The sequence below is a fragment of the Tamandua tetradactyla genome, chromosome 1 (assembly GCF_023851605.1).
Source record: "Tamandua tetradactyla isolate mTamTet1 chromosome 1, mTamTet1.pri, whole genome shotgun sequence".
Classification (NCBI taxonomy): domain Eukaryota; kingdom Metazoa; phylum Chordata; class Mammalia; order Pilosa; family Myrmecophagidae; genus Tamandua; species Tamandua tetradactyla.
Window position 1 is genome coordinate 17106712 of NC_135327.1, and position 16398 is coordinate 17123109.

The 16398-nt window shown below is 38.7% G+C and overlaps 1 protein-coding gene and 1 pseudogene across 1 annotated transcript in view; one reads left to right on the forward strand and one right to left on the reverse strand.

Moving 5' to 3' along the window:
* The window catches only part of UQCC1 (ubiquinol-cytochrome c reductase complex assembly factor 1), a 148867-nt gene that overhangs the window by 13572 nt on the left and 118897 nt on the right, over positions 1-16398 (forward strand). Inside the window, exon 2 of the mRNA XM_077170409.1 lies at positions 8970-9074. Within this exon, the coding sequence (XP_077026524.1) occupies positions 8970-9074 (105 nt within the window). The remainder of the gene's footprint in view (positions 1-8969; positions 9075-16398) is intronic.
* On the reverse strand, positions 5201-7267 carry LOC143678157 (BTB/POZ domain-containing protein KCTD18 pseudogene; annotated as a pseudogene).

Genomic DNA, 16398 nt, shown 5'->3' on the forward strand with positions numbered 1-16398 from the left:
CCAGCTCTGCAAGAAATACTAAAGGGAGCACTAGAGACAGATATGAAAAGACAGAAGAGAGAGGAGTGGACAAGAGTATAGAAAGGAAGACTATGAGTAAAGTCAAAAAGAAGGAAAATTAGATATGACATATAAAATCTAAAAGGCAAAATGGTAAAAGAAAGTACTACCCATACAGTAATAACAATAAATGTTAATGGAGTGAACTCCCCAATCAAAAGACAGACTGACAGAATGGATTAAAAAACAAGACCCATCTATACGCTGTCTACAGGAAACACGTTAGACCTAAAGATAAACATATGTTGGAAGTGAAAGGTTGGGAAAAGGTATTTCATGCAAATAACAATCAGAAAAGACAGGAGTAGCTATACTGATATTCAACAAATTAGACTTCAAATGTAAAACAGTTAAAAGAGACAGGGAAGGATACTATGTATTAATAAAAGGAACAATTCTGCACAAAGACATAACATTCATGAATATTTATGCATCGAACCAGATGGCTCCAAAATACATACGGCAAACACTGAAAAGAGAAATAGACACATCTACCATAATAGTTGGAGACTTCAATTCCCCACTCTCATCAATGGACAGAACATCTAGACAAAGGATCAATAAAGAAACAGAGAATTTGAATATTACAATAAATGAGCTAGACTTAACAGACATTTATAGGACATTACACCCCACAACAGCAGGATACACCTTTTTCTCAAGTGCTCATCTCAAAGATAGACCATATGCTGGGTCACAAAGCAAGCCTCAATAAATTTACAAAGATTGAAATCATGTAGAACATTTTCTCAGATCATAAAGGAATGAAATTGGAAATCAATAATAGGCAGAGTGCCAGAAAATTCACAACTATGTGGCGGCTCAACAACACACTCTTAAACAACCAGTGGGTCAAGGAAGAAATTACAAGAGGAATCAGTAAATATCTCGAGCCAAATGAAAATGAAAACACAACATAATCAAAACTTATGGGACGCAGCAAAGGCAGTGCTAAGAGGAAAATTTATTGCCCTAAATGCCTATATCATAAAAGAAGAAAGAGCCAAAATCGAGGAATTAACTGCCTACTTGGAAGAAGTAGAGAAAGAACAGCAAACTAACCCCAAATCAAGCTGATATTGTCCTCAACGGGGAAAAACTGAAAACTTTCCCCCTAAGATCAGCAACAAGACAAGGATATCCACTATCACCACTGGTATTTTGTTGGAAGTTCTAGCCAGAGCAATTAGACAAGAAAAAGAAATAAAAGGCATCAAAATTGGAAAGGAAGAAGTAAAATTCCCACTGTTTGCAGGTGATATGATACTATATGTCGAAAACCCCGAAAAATCCACAGCAAAACTCCTAGAACTAATAAATGAGTACAGCAAAGTGGCAGGTTACAAGATCAACACTCAAAAATCTGTAGTGTTTCTTTACACTAGTAATGAACAATCTGAGGGGGAAATCAAGAAATGAATTCCATTTACAATTGCAACCAAAAGAATAAAATATTTAGGAATAAATTTGAATAAAGAGACAAAAGACCAATACAAAGAAAACTGCAAGAAATTGTTAAAAGAAATCACAGAATACCTACATAGATGGAAGGGCATGCCATGTTCATGGATTGGAAGACTAAATATAGTTAAGATGTCAATTCTACCTAAATTGATTTATAGATTCAATGCAATACCAATTAAAATCCCCAAAACTTACTTTTCAGAAATAGAAAAACCAATAAGCAAATTTATCTGGAAGGGCAGGGTGCCCCAAATAGCTAAAAGTATCCTGAGAAAAAAAAATGAAGTTGAAGGTCTCACGCTACCTGACTTTAAGGCATATTATGAAGCTACAGTGGTCAAAGCAGCATGGTACTGGCATAAAGATAGATATATTGACCAATGGAATCAAATAGCGTGTTCAAATATAGACCCTCTCATCTATGGACAATTGATCTTTGATAAGGCAGTCAAGCCAACTCACCTGGGACAGAACAGTCTCTTCAATAAATGGTGCCTAGAGAACTGGATATCCATATAGAAAAGAATGAAAGAGCACCCATATCTCACACCCCATACAAAAGTTAACTCAAAATGGATCAAAGAACTAAACATTAGATCTAAGACCATAAAACTGTTATAAGAAAATGTAGGGAAATATCTTATAAATCTTATACTTGGAGGCGGTTTCCTAGCCCTTACACCCAAAGCAAGAGCATTGAAAAAAGAAATAAATAAATGGGAACTCCTCAAAATTAAACACTTTTGCGCTTCAAAGAACTTCATCAAGAAAGTAATAAGACAGCCTACACAATAGGAGACGATATTTGGAAACAAAATATCAGATAAAAGTCTAGTAGCTAGAATTTATAGATTATTCAACTCAACAAGAAAAAGACAGCTAATCCAATTACAAAATGGAAAAAAGTCTTGAACGGACACTTCTCAGAAGAGGAAATATAAATGGTCAAAAGGCACATAAAGAGACGCTCAACTTCCTTGGCCATTAGAGAAATGCAAATGAAAACCACAATCAGATATCATCTCACACCAACCAGAATGGCCATTATCAATAAAACAGAAAATTACAAGTGCTGGAGAGGATGTGGAGAAAGAGGCACAGTTATTCACCATTGGTGGAAATGTGAAATGGTACAACTGCTGTGGAAGCCAGTTTGGCAGTTCTTCAAAAAGCTAAATATAGAATTGCCATATGACCCGGCAATACCATTGCTAGGTATCTACTCAAAAGACATGAGGGTAAGGACACAAACGAACATTTGCACACCAATGTTTATAGCAGCATTATTTACAATTGCAAAGAGATGGAAACAGCCAAAATGTCCATCAACAGGCGAGTGACTAAACAAACTATGGTATATACATACGATGGAATATTATGCAGCTGTAAGACAGAATAAAGTTATGAAGTATGTAAAAACATGGATGGACCTTAAGGACATTATGCTGAGTGAGATTAGCCAAAAACAAAAGGACAAATACTGTATGGTCTTCCTGATATGAACTGACATTCGAGAATAAACTTGGAATATTTCATTGGTAACAGAGAACATCAGGAGATAGAAATAGTGTAAGATATTGGGTAATTGGAGCTGGAAGGATACAGATTGTGCAGCAGGACTGAATAGAAAAACTCAGAAATGGACAGCACAATAGTACCTAACTGAAATAGAATTATGTTAGAACACTGAATGAAGCTGAATGTGAGAATGATAGAGGGAGGAGGGCTGGGTGCATAAATGAAATAGAAAGATAAGACGATAAAGATTTAGATGGTATAATCTAGGAAGGTCCTAGATTTATAATGATAGTGACTAAATATACAAATTAAAAAATGTTTTTGCATAAGGAAGAACAAAGGAATGTCATTACTGCAGGGTGCTGAAAATAGATGGTAATTAACATTTTAAAATTTCACTTTATGTGTGAGACTAAAGCAAAAAATGTTTATTTGGTACAAAATTTGTATTTGACTAGTGCATTTCCTAATATAACTTATGTAGACAGCTTCATTCTATTTGACAGATTCATTCTATTTGGTGTTCGTTGGACTTGTTTGATTTGCATATGTATGTCCTTTTTAAAGGTTGGGAAGTTTTCCTTTTTTTATTATATCCTCCACTAATTTTCCTAGCCCTTTACTCTTCCCTTCTCCTTCTGGGACACCAGTGATTCTTCTATTTATACCCTTTGTTTTGTCCATCATTTCCCTGAGATCCAATTCAAATTTTCCATCTTTTTTGTCATTTGCTCTTTTGTGTGTTTGAAATCAGTTGTCCTATCCTCTAGTTCACGTATTCTTTCTTCTGCCTCTTCAAATCTGCTGTTTTGTATCTCTAGTATTTTTTTTTTTTTTTGCGTGCATAGTCCAGGAAACATCTAGTATATTTTTTATTTGGTCTGAAGCATCGTTAATCTCTGTGATAGCTGCTATTTTTCAGTTTATTCTTTCAGATTCCTTCTTTATGCTCTCCTAGTATCTTCTTGATTTCCTTGAAGTCATTAGCCATTCCACTGCTTTTATTTAGTAGAGTTATATGAACATCTTTTTTTTTTTTATGGAAAAGTTTCACTTTATTTTGTAAAAAAAGTAATGTTTTTCAGGATATTTTACTCTTTCAAAGCAATGTAAGTACAATGATAAACATTTGAGTAAAAAGTGCCCTGCTTTATGAACTTATTTTTAACACACTGAAGGCATACTTGTTCACTGAAGGTAGAAATATGTGATCCAATTATAAAACATAACATGTAAGAGTAAACACACACAACTGAACAGTTGTGAAAAAATAGAGGATTCATCTAAATATTCTGTTAAAAAATATTAAATTCAAGTTACATGGAAATTTATGCGTTAAAAAATCATACTGAATAATCAGAATGCCTTTTGATGGCCATTTCCAGAAAACAAATATTAACTTTAGTTAAAAAGTTAAACATTGAACTTCTTAAAAGTGCTTTCAGAACTTCACTATTCAAACTCAAATAAGATATTTTAACGATTCATTTCAAACATGTCATATAGTTCTTATCCCAAGAAACCTTGCAATGTATAAATTAATCTGCTAAAGGAAAACGGTAAGAAAAGACAATCTTCAAAAGAAAATAATTCAATAAGAGTTAAGGTGTGATCTCGTGTTACTTTCTTTTTTCCCCTCCCCATCATTCCTTTTCACATTGCCTTTAGAAACCGAGAACAACTTGTCTGCATTTTCCCTCTCAAATCTCTCTTGGCTATGATATAGGATAGGAAGACACTGATATCACTCTCTATTTCACCAGATGGGAATATCTAAGCCCAAGTCTCACTCCTCTCCCTGGGCTACAATAAGTAACACTGCAAAAGCGCAGAGTCTATAATTACTTCAGCACAACAAAGCAGACAACTTCTCTAGTGATTACTTTGCTGTACTGTTTCGTTGCCTTAATACCAATTAACCCTTGAAAAAAAAAGCAAAACCTGAAATGCAAACTGTCCCTAGATACATACTTATTTAAAAGTTTGGAAAATGGAAAGTAAATATAGCTTCAACCACTTAAATCCCCTCCTCCATTTTCACTTCACACAATTCGTTTTTCCCCATAATTATCTAAAATACAAACCTAAGTTTTTGCCTCTACTGACTGCACCAAGAAATAGTCAGTTATTTGTATCAACGGGTTAGAAACTCTGGGAGACAAACAGAAAGTTGCAGCTCCACCATTTCTATCAATTATTCTTGTCTTTTCTGTCTTCAGTCCGCATACCCAACGTGCTGGAAGCTGCAGGATGCGGCAGCTCTGGGGAGCCCGCCGGGTTCACGGCTGCGGAGGGGGGCACAGAAGGCCCGGCCACGCACAGTGGAGTCCGTTTCAATTTTATCACTCGATTGGGTGTTGGCTTCTTGTCAGAGACGAGGACTTTGGCAGGAGGTGGGTGTGGTGCTCTGTTTTCAGCACTCCTGGCTTCCCGGGGAGGTTGAGGCTCCCCAGAAGCTGCGGTGCCCACCACAGATGGGGCTTTTCAAGGTGCAGGGCATGGAGCTGCCTTGGGGTTGTTGCCACTTTGAGATGGGTTTGCTGTCCCTTGACACAAGGCTTGGGGAGCACAGGCTGGAGACACCCGAACTGAAGCTGAGTTCTTGACTTTCATTTGGGTGCTTGTGGATGGGCCCAGAAATCTTACTGGCTTAGGACCCGTCTTACAGTTCACACCTTCTTCCTCCTCTTCGTTGAAAGCTATCAGGCGCCTTTTTCGAATTGGGGCCATGTGTCGCAGGCTTCCAAGTAGGGGCCTTTCTTCCAGAGTCCAACATTCTATCAGTTCGTGAGGCACCCGCCAGTAGCTAACACCTTTTCCTTCCCAGGCATCAAAGGCATCTATCATTTTCTTCAATTCTGCTACCGAATAATAGCTCCAGATGTACCGAACATTATTCCCCGCTTCTCTTTTAAAAATGCTCTTATTGTGAACTAATCCTCCCAGCTGTTTATCAATAGCATCTGTTCCATCAGTTTTTGTAGCATATACACCAATAATTCTACTCTCACAGCTTGCACCAGATGTGTTAAGATAGTGCAGAACCCAAACTGTTGGTTTATTGCAAATTAAACCATACGAATCACAGAAGTCTGTTAAAGCCTTAAAGAATATGTCTCCATTTCATTGGCCAAGTGGTCGGACAGGCTGTATGGATACGGGATACCAAAGTAATCAGCCTCTTCCTGCAGGGCAATGCGGGTTTGCTCATCCGTGGGAATCTGAACTTCTCCATGAAGGTAATCTAAAAGGTATTTAAACAGATGTCCATTGTGGTCAATAACACAAGCCCCTGACTCATCTGTTTTTAGAGGAAAACGACCACTGAACATGGACACCAGCATGGAGTCCTTAAATCGGCACAAGGACTCACGCCTGGCTGCGTAAATGCAGCCGCCCACATTCAGTTGAAGGATCTCCAACACCTCTTCTGCCTTGTGGCCTTCCATTGCTCTCACCGACTCTCTGAATTCTTGCCGCACAACACGTTCAGAAACTGCACCACGATGGCAGTCCCGGGAATTCCCTTCTGCGCCCGGCCCAGCCCTCAGCGCGGAGCCGGACGCGGACTATATGAACGTCTTTGATTAGTTCTTCCAACGTCTGTGTCTCCTCCGGTGTTTTAATTTGTTTATTAGGCTGGGCTACATCTGTCTGCATCTTCATGTGTTTAGTGATCTTCTCTTACCTTTGCAGCATGTAAATATCCTGATAGAGTTACTTTGAAAGTTGATTTCAGTATTCTAAAGCTTTGTAGTTGCGGGATGGGTATGGAGCAGGATGCCAGATGTGGGGTAGGGCACAACAGTGCGGTGATGGGTTACGTGCAGGTGTAGGCATGGTTTGGGGATGCTATGCTGGTGCCTGTGAGAGTGAGGTGTGGGTCACAGGTAGTGGAGGTGTGATGTGGAGGCTGTGGGGGTGAGGTGCAGCTCAAGCAGGCCTTGAAGCACAGGAGCAGGGTGCGGTGTGGGGGACACAGAGGTAGGATGCTGGGCGAGGCAGATGGGGGTGCTGGGGCTGATACTTGGGTAGGATGTGGGTGGGTGCATGGAGCATGTGGTTCGTAGGTGTCAGGGTGTGGGATACGGGGCATAGAATTTGGGGTGCAGGGAGCACAGGGCGTGGGTTTGTCCTTGCTCAGGGGGAGGGGTCCAGGGGGGTCAGGATGTGGTTGCGTGATTGTGCAGGAGGCAGGGTACAGGTTGCAGAGCTTGCTGGACATGTGTCAAGAGTGGGTGATGTTGGGTGGGTGGGGTCCTGGTCCAGGTGCAGGGGTGGGGTGGGATGGGGTGCATGTGTGTGCAGAGCAGGGGCTATGTGGCACAGATGCACACATGAGCACCTGCCAGGTGTGGGAGAAGGGCAGTGGTGCCACGGGGATGGGGCAAGAATGTGCACCTGTGCAGGGCAGGGAATGTGGGATGAATAAGTCAGTGCATGGTTATGTGTGTGTTCGGTGGGGAGAATGTGGCTGTGCTTGTGTGTGGGTCTGGGGGGTGAGGCCCTGGTGTGCACGTGCACAGACCTCAGATAGTGGGGCAAGGTTGCATCTGCACAAGCTGGGGGCAGATATGGTGGGGATGTACAGGTCACTCCTTGCCTAGAGCTGAGGGGGTATGGTGAGAGTGGGTGCGTGCAGGTGCATAAGTCTGGTGGGGGGCTGCGGATGCTGATGTGTGTGTGTGTGCAGAGCTCAGTGGGGGCAGGGTGACTTGCATGAGTATATGGACTGGGCGGATGTGACCTGGGTATAAAGGTGAGCTCCTTCTGCCCGTATGTGCAGGTGACTGCCTACAGGGGGCAGGGAGGGAATGGTGCGGGTCTAAGGCCTGGCCGCAAATGTGCGGGTTGAGGGAGGGGCCAGATGAGACAAGGGGCACTTGTGCAGGAGAGGTGGGTTGGGCTAGGACAGATGTGCACTCATGTGTGGGTTGAAGATGTGGGATGGGGATGCATGGGGAGGGGTGTTGGCATGGGGGTGCTTGGAGTGTGGTGGGGGGTGGGTGATGGGGTTCAGGTGCGGAGGAGTTGCTTGGTGGGGGCGACGCGCATGGGTGTCGTATATTGAAGGAATAAGGCTTGGCTTACTTCCTTATCCCTGTCTGCCTGTTGGTGCACTCCTGAGAGCTCCCATCCTTTTGAAAACGGATGCATTAGGCTATTCACAATAGCTGGATGGTCTCTGGTTCTCTACTTCTCAATTCTTCAGCTTTTACAACCAGGGCCTCCCTATATGATGTAGAAGACCCTCTCAGTTCACTTACACTCTGGAATCACTGTCCTGGTCATTTTTCTGTCACTTCTCTTGTTGTTCCTTAGAACAGGGGTGAACTACATGTATCCTATTCTGCTGTCTTCCTGGAACCCCAAGACCCTTTAATGTGAGGTCAGCTAATGCTAGAGAGAAAATAAATCTGTCATAGCTCAAATAGCCTTATATTCTCTTTTGTGTTAGAAATCAGATTGCTTTATGTTTTCCCACCCTTGAAACTTCTGCCCATTTTCATTCACTTGGGGATGATGATAATCCCCACATTACTTACTATAAAGGGATTCAATGAAGATCAGTTTACTGTTTGTGAAAAGGCATTGCAAAAAGACTGTAAACTATAATTTGAATGGTAACATTATTGTAGGGTGACAGCAGTCTGCTTGTTTTGTTAACCTTCCTGGAGAGAGTGCATATCCCTGTGTTTGAGGTAGCTATTGCCAGAATTTTTTTTGGTCCATAGGACCAAGAGTAGGCAGGGTACATCTTACCCTTGCAGAAATGAGCATGGGAGGCTTGGTCTTGGCACCAGTTGGAATTTCCCTTTTTCATGTGTACTCTTCTGGCTGGATTTCTAAATTTAGGTACCTTATTTGTTTTCTAGATGGGGAGTCTGATTTAGATTCATGACATACTGTTTTTTTTCTTTCTCTAGAGGAACCAAACTAGTATCACTCAGTGGGTTCCAGTATGCTGCCTGTTGGTACCTGTGTCTCCTACCCAGGGACTGTGGGGCAGAACTCTGTCTGGCACTTCCCAGGTAAGGTTTGTTGTTCCTTTGCTTCGTATAAAAACCTCAGTGTTTATGTCCAAATGTCATGTATTTATAGATTAACCAACTAAGTTGTGTGATGGAAAAACCTCATGAGACCACTTCTGTGTCTCTGTGGTGCCAGTTCAGGGCTGATTTTTACAGTATAGTGTCTAGGGCGTTGCTTCTAAATACCCCAGCAATGGAACTGAGCCTAGGATATCATGGTACAGTCTGACAATTTTTACTGTTAGGGAGTCTTTCCAGATTTTCATCTCAGAGTCAACTTTTCTTCACTTTTCTTTTTGTAGTTGCTTAGTGCCACTTTTGTTTGGGGCTGAAAAATGTTATTTATTTATTTATTTATTTTACCCTCCCTATTAAGATCATGAAATCTAACACTCATTTGAGGCCCTAGTTTACCCTTGACCACGTAATTCAGTATAATGTAGTTCACGTTGGGCCCTCCTTGAGGGTTTTTCCCTCCTGATTTTTGTTCATTGTATAAATAATTTACTAATAAAGAAAATAAAAATCACCGATGACCTCAAACCTGGAAACCTCAATATTGTCATCTTGTTGGTTCCATTCTAGTCCTTATGTGTATGCTAATTTTTTTCCTTAAGTACCATAGCAGGTATCCACAAAACTTTGTATTCTGCTGCCTTTCATTTATTAAAGCAGTCATTGTTAAATAAATCTCGTAATTAAATTATTTAATGGCCGTATGATGTTCTTTTTACTTAATCTTTGGTATTAAAATTATTCCCAATTTTCTTTTTTTTTTTGCTGTTAAATACTTTAATGCAGTTAACATTTTCTTGGCATATATATTTTTTCTTATTTTATATTATTTTTTAAAGATAGATTTTTGGTTCAGTGGTAGAATGCTTTCCTTCCATGCAGGAGACCTGGGTTCGATTCCCAGACCATGTACACCGCAACCCCCCCTCACCCTCCCCCGCAAATAGATTTCAAGAAGGTATACCCATTGCCAAAGAATATGAACAGTTTGCTTCTCCAAAGAGTTGTTTTAATTTATACTGCCAAGTGCTATACATAGCCAGTTTTTCATGAGACCTCTCCCAGAGTATCTATTTTGGGTTTTTTTTTAGACTAATTGGGTAGAAAATGTTACCTTGTTTTTCTTTGTATTTCTTTGTTTGGTTGTCAGGGTTAAACATTTTTTCCATGTTTACCAGTTGTTTCCCTGTTTTTGAAAAGTGTCTGCTTATGTCATTTCTCCATTTACCTACTGGAAATTTGCTCTTTTTCTTACCAGTTTACAAGTTTATTCTGTAGCTATTATCTTTTTTATATACTTGATGCAATTAAAGCTATTTTTGTTATGTGTAATTATTTTAAAAAATATATTTTGATGTGGAATAATTCCTTCCAACATGTGTATACGCCCTGCCCTTCTGAGATTACGTCTTTTTTGTCCCTGTACTTTATGGATTTCTTACTATGCCTGGCATAAACTGGCACTAAATGTATGTAGAGGGATAAAGAATATGACTGTCCAGAGAAGCATCTATTTTGCCTAGTTATGCAGGTGTGTCTTTTCAGAAATGGGCTATGTTATAGACAGGAAAATTCTAATAGAGTTTGTCATGGCATTCTAAATCATTATTTGTGTGTGCGTATGTTGTGGGAGGCACTCATTTGTAAGAACCCCTGACTTGTACCTCATTCTTCTAATCAATACTGAAAAGGTGTTTCTTGAATCCACCATCTTATCTTTTGGATTTTATTTGTCTGATCTATATAGTCTTTTCCCTCTTTCTCTTCTTATCAAATAGATTCTTTTATTTGTGCACTTTATTTTGTCCATCAGTTCCCTGAGATTCAGTTCATATTTTCCTATCTTTTTTGCCATTTGCTGTTTTGAGGTTTGGAATCAGTTGTCCTGTCCTCTAGTTCTCTTATTCTTTCATCAGTCTCTTCAGATTTGCTGTCGTGTGTCTCTAGTATGTTTTTTAATTTGGTCGGTAGCATCTTTAATCTCTGTGATAGCTGCTATTTTTCTTTTTATTTTTTCAAATTCCTCTTTATGCTCTTCTAGTGTCTTCTTGATCTCCTTTATGTCATTAGCTATCCCATTTATTTTATTTAGTAGAGTTAAATGAACATCTTTGATTAGTTCCAACATCTGTGTCTCCTCTGGTGTTTTTTTTTTTATTGATTAAAGAAAAAAAAGAAATTAATACAACATTTAGAAATCATTCCATTCTACATATGCAATCAGTAATTCTTAACATCATCACATAGATGCATGATCATCATTTCTTAGTACCTTTGCATCGATTTAGGAAAAGAACTAGCAAAACAACAGAAAAAGATATACAATGTTAATATAGAGAAAAAAATAAAAATAATAATAATAGAAAAAAAAACAGAAAAACAAACAAAAAAACCCTATAGCTCAGATGCAGCTTCATTCAGTGTTTTAACATGATTACTTTACAATTAGGTATTATTGGGCTGTCCATTTTTGAGTTTTTGTATCTAGTCCTGTTGCACAGTCTATATCCCTTCAGCTCCAATTACCCATTATCTTACCCTGTTTCTAACTCCTGCTGGACTCTGTTACCAATGACATATTCCAAGTTTATTCTCGAATGTCGGTTCACATCAGTGGGAGTATACAGTATTTGTCCTTTAGTTTTTGGCTAGACTCACTCAGCATAATGTTCTCTAGGTCCATCCATGTTATTACATGCTTCATAAGTTTATTCTGTCTTAAAGCTGCATAATATTCCATCGTATGTATATACCACAGCTTGTTTAGCCACTCTTCTGTTGATGGAGATTTTGGCTGTTTCCATCTCTTTGCAATAGTAAATAATGCTGCTATAAACATTGGTGTGCAAATGTCCGTTTGTGTCTTTGCCCTTAAGTCCTTTGAGTAGATACCTAGCAATGGTATTGCTGGGTCGTATGGCAATTCTATATTCAGCTTTTTGAGGAACCGCCAAACTGCCTTCCACAGTGGTTGCACCATTTGACATTCCCACCAACAGTGGATAAGTGTGCCTCTTTCTCCGCATCCTCTCCAGCACTTGTCATTTTCTGTTTTGTTGATAATGGCCATTCTGGTGGGTGTGAGATGATATCTCATTGTGGTTTTGATTTGCATTTCTCTAATGGCCAGGGACATTGAGCATCTCTTCATGTGCCTTTGGCCATTTGTATTTCCTCTTCTGGTAGGTGTCTGTTCAAGTCTTTTTCCCATTTTGTAATTGGGTTGGCTGTCTTTTTGTTGTTGAGTTGAACAATCTCTTTATAAATTCTGGATACTAGACCTTTATCTGATATGTCGTTTCCAAATATTGTCTCCCATTGTGTAGGCTGTCTTTCTACTTTCTTGATGAAGTTCTTTGATGCACAAAAGTGTTTAATTTTGAGGAGCTCCCATTTATTTCTTTCTTTCTTCAGTGCTCTTGCTTTAGGTTTAAGGTCCATAAAACCATCTCCAATTGTAAGTTTCATAAGATATCTCCCTACATTTTCCTCTAACTGTTTTATGGTCTTAGACCTAATGTTTAGATCTTTGATCCATTTTGAGTTAACTTTTGTATAGGGTGTGAGATACGGGTCTTCTTTCATTCTTTTGCATATGGATATCCAGTTCTCTAGGCACCATTTATTGAAGAGACTGCTCTGTCCCAGGTGAGTTGGCTTGACTGCCTTATCAAAGATCAAATGTCCATAGATGAGAGGGTCTATATCTGAGCACTCTATTCGATTCCATTGGTCGATATATCTGTCTTTATGCCAATACCATGCTGTTTTGACCACTATGGCTTCATAATATGCCTTAAAGTCAGGCAGCGTGAGACCTCCAGCTTCGTTTTTTTTCCTCAAGATGTTTTTAGCAATTCGGGGCACCCTGCCCTTCCGGATAAATTTGCTTATTGGTTTTTCTATTTCTGAAAAATAAGTTGTTGGGATTTTGATTGGTATTGCATTGAATCTGTAAATCAATTTAGGTAGGATTGACATCTTAACTATATTTAGTCTTCCAATCCATGAACACGGTATGCCCTTCCATCTATTTAGGTCTTCTGTGATTTCTTTTAGCAGTTTTTTGTAGTTTTCTTTGTATAGGTTTTTTGTCTCTTTAGTTAAATTTATTCCTAGGTATTTTATTCTTTTAGTTGCAATTGTAAATGGGATTCGTTTCTTGATTTCCCCCTCAGCTTGTTCATTACTAGTGTATAGAAATGCTACAGATTTTTGAATGTTGATTTTGTAACCTGCTACTTTGCTGTACTCATTTATTAGCTCTAGTAGTTTTGTTGTGGATTTTTCCGGGTTTTCGACGTATAGTATCATATCGTCTGCAAACAGTGATAGTTTTACTTCTTCCTTTCCAATTTTGATGCCTTGTATTTCTTTTTCTTGTCTAATTGCTCTGGTTAGAACCTCCAACACGATGTTGAATAATAGTGGTGATAATGGACATCCTTGTCTTGTTCCTGATCTTAGGGGGAAAGTTTTCAATTTTTCCCCATTGAGGATGATATCAGCTGTGGGTTTTTCATATAGTCCCTCTATCATTTTAAGGAAGTTCCCTTGTATTCCTATCTTTTGAAGTGTATTCAACAGGAAAGGATGTTGAATCTTGTCAAATGCCTTCTCTGCATCAATTGAGATGATCATGTGATTTTTCTGCTTTGATTTGTTGATATGGTGTATTACATTAATTGATTTTCTTATGTTGAACCATCCTTGCATACCTGGGATGAATCCTACTTGGTCATGATGTATAATTCTTTTAATGTGTTGTTGGATTCGATTTGCTAGAATTTTGTTGAGGATTTTTGCATCTATATTCAGTAGAGAGATTGGTCTGTAGTTTTCTTTTTTTGTAATATCTTTGCCTGGTTTTGGTATGAGGGTGATGTTGGCTTCATAGAATGAATTAGGTAGCTTTCCCTCCACTTCGATTTTTTTGAAGAGTTTGAGGAGAGTTGGTACTAATTCTTTCTGGAATGTTTGATAGAATTCACATGTGAAGCCATCTGGGCATGAACTTTTCTTTTTAGGAAGCTTTTGAATGACTAATTCAATTTCTTTACTTGTGATTGGTTTGTTGAGGTCATCTGTTTCTTCTTGAGTCAAAGTTGGTTGTTCATGTCTTTCCAGGAACCCGTCCATTTCATCTAAATTGTTGTGTTTATTAGCGTAAAGTTGTTTATAGTATCCTGTTATTAACTCCTTTATTTCTGTGAGGTCAGTGGTTATGTCTCTTCTTCCATTTCTGATCTTATTTATTTGCATCCTCTCTCTTCTTCTTTTTGTCAATCTTGCTAAGGGCCCATCAATCTTATTGATTTTCTCATAGAACCAACTTCTGGTCTTATTGATTTTCTCTATTGTTTTCATGTTTTCAATTTCATTTATTTCTGCTCTAATCTTTGTTATTTCTTTCCTTTTGCTTGCGTTGGGGTTAGTTTGCTGTTCTTTCTCCAGTTCTTCCAAGTGGACAGTTAATTCCTGCATTTTTGCCTTTTCTTCTTTTCTGATATAGGCATTTAGGGCAATAAATTTCCCTCTTAGCACTGCCTTTGCTGCGTCCCATAGGTTTTGATATGTTGTGTTTTCGTTTTCATTCGCCTCGAGGTATTTACTAATTTCTCTTGCAATTTCTTCTTTGACCCACTCGTTGTTTAAGAGTGTGTTGTTGAGCCTCCACGTATTTGTGAATTTTCTGGCACTCCGCCTATTATTGATTTCCAACTTCATTCCTTTGTGATCCAAGAAAGTGTTGTGTATGATTTCAATCTTTTTAAATTTGTTAAGACTTGCTTTGTGACCCAGCATATGGTCTATCTTTGAGAATGATCCATGAGCACTTGAGAAAAAGGTGTATCCTGCTGTTGTGGGATGTAATGTCCTATAAATGTCTGTTAAGTCTAGCTCATTTATGGTAATATTCAGATTCTCTATTTCTTTATTGATCCTCTGTCTAGATGTTCTGTCCATTGATGAGAGTGGTGAATTGGAGTCTCCGACTATTATGATATATGTGTCTGTTTCCCTTTTCAGTGTTTGCAGTGCATTCCTCACGTATTTTGGGGCATTCTGGTTTGGTGCATAAATATTTATGATTGTTATGTCTTCTTGTTTAATTGTTCCTTTTATTAGTATATAGTGTCCTTCTTTGTCTCTTTTAACTGTTTTACATTTGAAGTCTAATTTGTTGGATATTAGTATAGCCACTCCTGCTCTTTTCTGGTTGTGATTTGCATGAAATATCTTTTCCCAACCTTTCACTTTCAACCTATGTTTATCTTTGGGTCTAAGATGTGTTTCCTGTAGACAGCATATAGAAGGATCCAGTTTTTTAATCCATTCTGCCAGTCTATGTCTTTTGATTGGGGAATTCAGTCCATTAACATTTAGTGTTATTACTGTTTGGATAATATTTTCCTCTACCATTTTGCCTTTTGTATTATATATAACATATCTGATTTTCCTTCTTTCTACACTCTTCTCCAGACCTCTCTCTTCTGTCTTTTCGTATCTGACTCTAGTGCTCCCTTTAGTATTTCTTGCAGAGCTGGTCTCTTGGTCACAAATTCTCTCAGTGACTTTTTGTCTGAGAATGTTTTAATTTCTCCCTCATTTTTGAAGGACAATTTTGCTGGATATAGGAGTCTTGGTTGGCAGTTTTTCTCTTTTAGTAATTTAAATATATCATCCCACTGTCTTCTAGCTTTCATGGTTTCTGCTGAGAAATCTACACATAGTCTTATTGGGTTTCCCTTGTATGTGATGGATTGTTTTTCTCTTGCTGCTTTCAAGATCCTCTCTCTGTCTTGTTGACCTCTGACATTCTAACTTGTAAGTGTCTTGGAGAACGCCTATTTGGGTCTATTCTCTTTGGCGTGCGCTGCACTTCTTGGATCTGTAATTTTAGGTCTTTCATAAGAGTTGGGAAATTTTCAGTGATAATTTCTTCCATTAGTTTTTCTCCTCCTTTTCCCTTCTCTTCTCCTTCTGGGTCACCCACAACATGTATATTTGTGCGGTTAATATTGTCCTTGAGTTCCCTGATCCCCTGTTCAAATTTTTCCATTCTTTTCCCTATAGTTTCTGTTTCTTTTTGGAATTCAGATGTTCCATCCTTCGATTCACTAATTCTAGCTTCTGTCTCTTTAAATCTACCATTGTAGGTATCCATTGTTTTTTCCAGCTTTTCTACTTTGTCCTTCACTCCCATAAGTTCTGTGATTTGTTTTTTCTATTTCTTCTTTTTGTTCAGCCCATGTCTTCTTCATGTCCTCCCTCAATTTATCGATTTGGTTTTTGAAGAGGTTTTCCA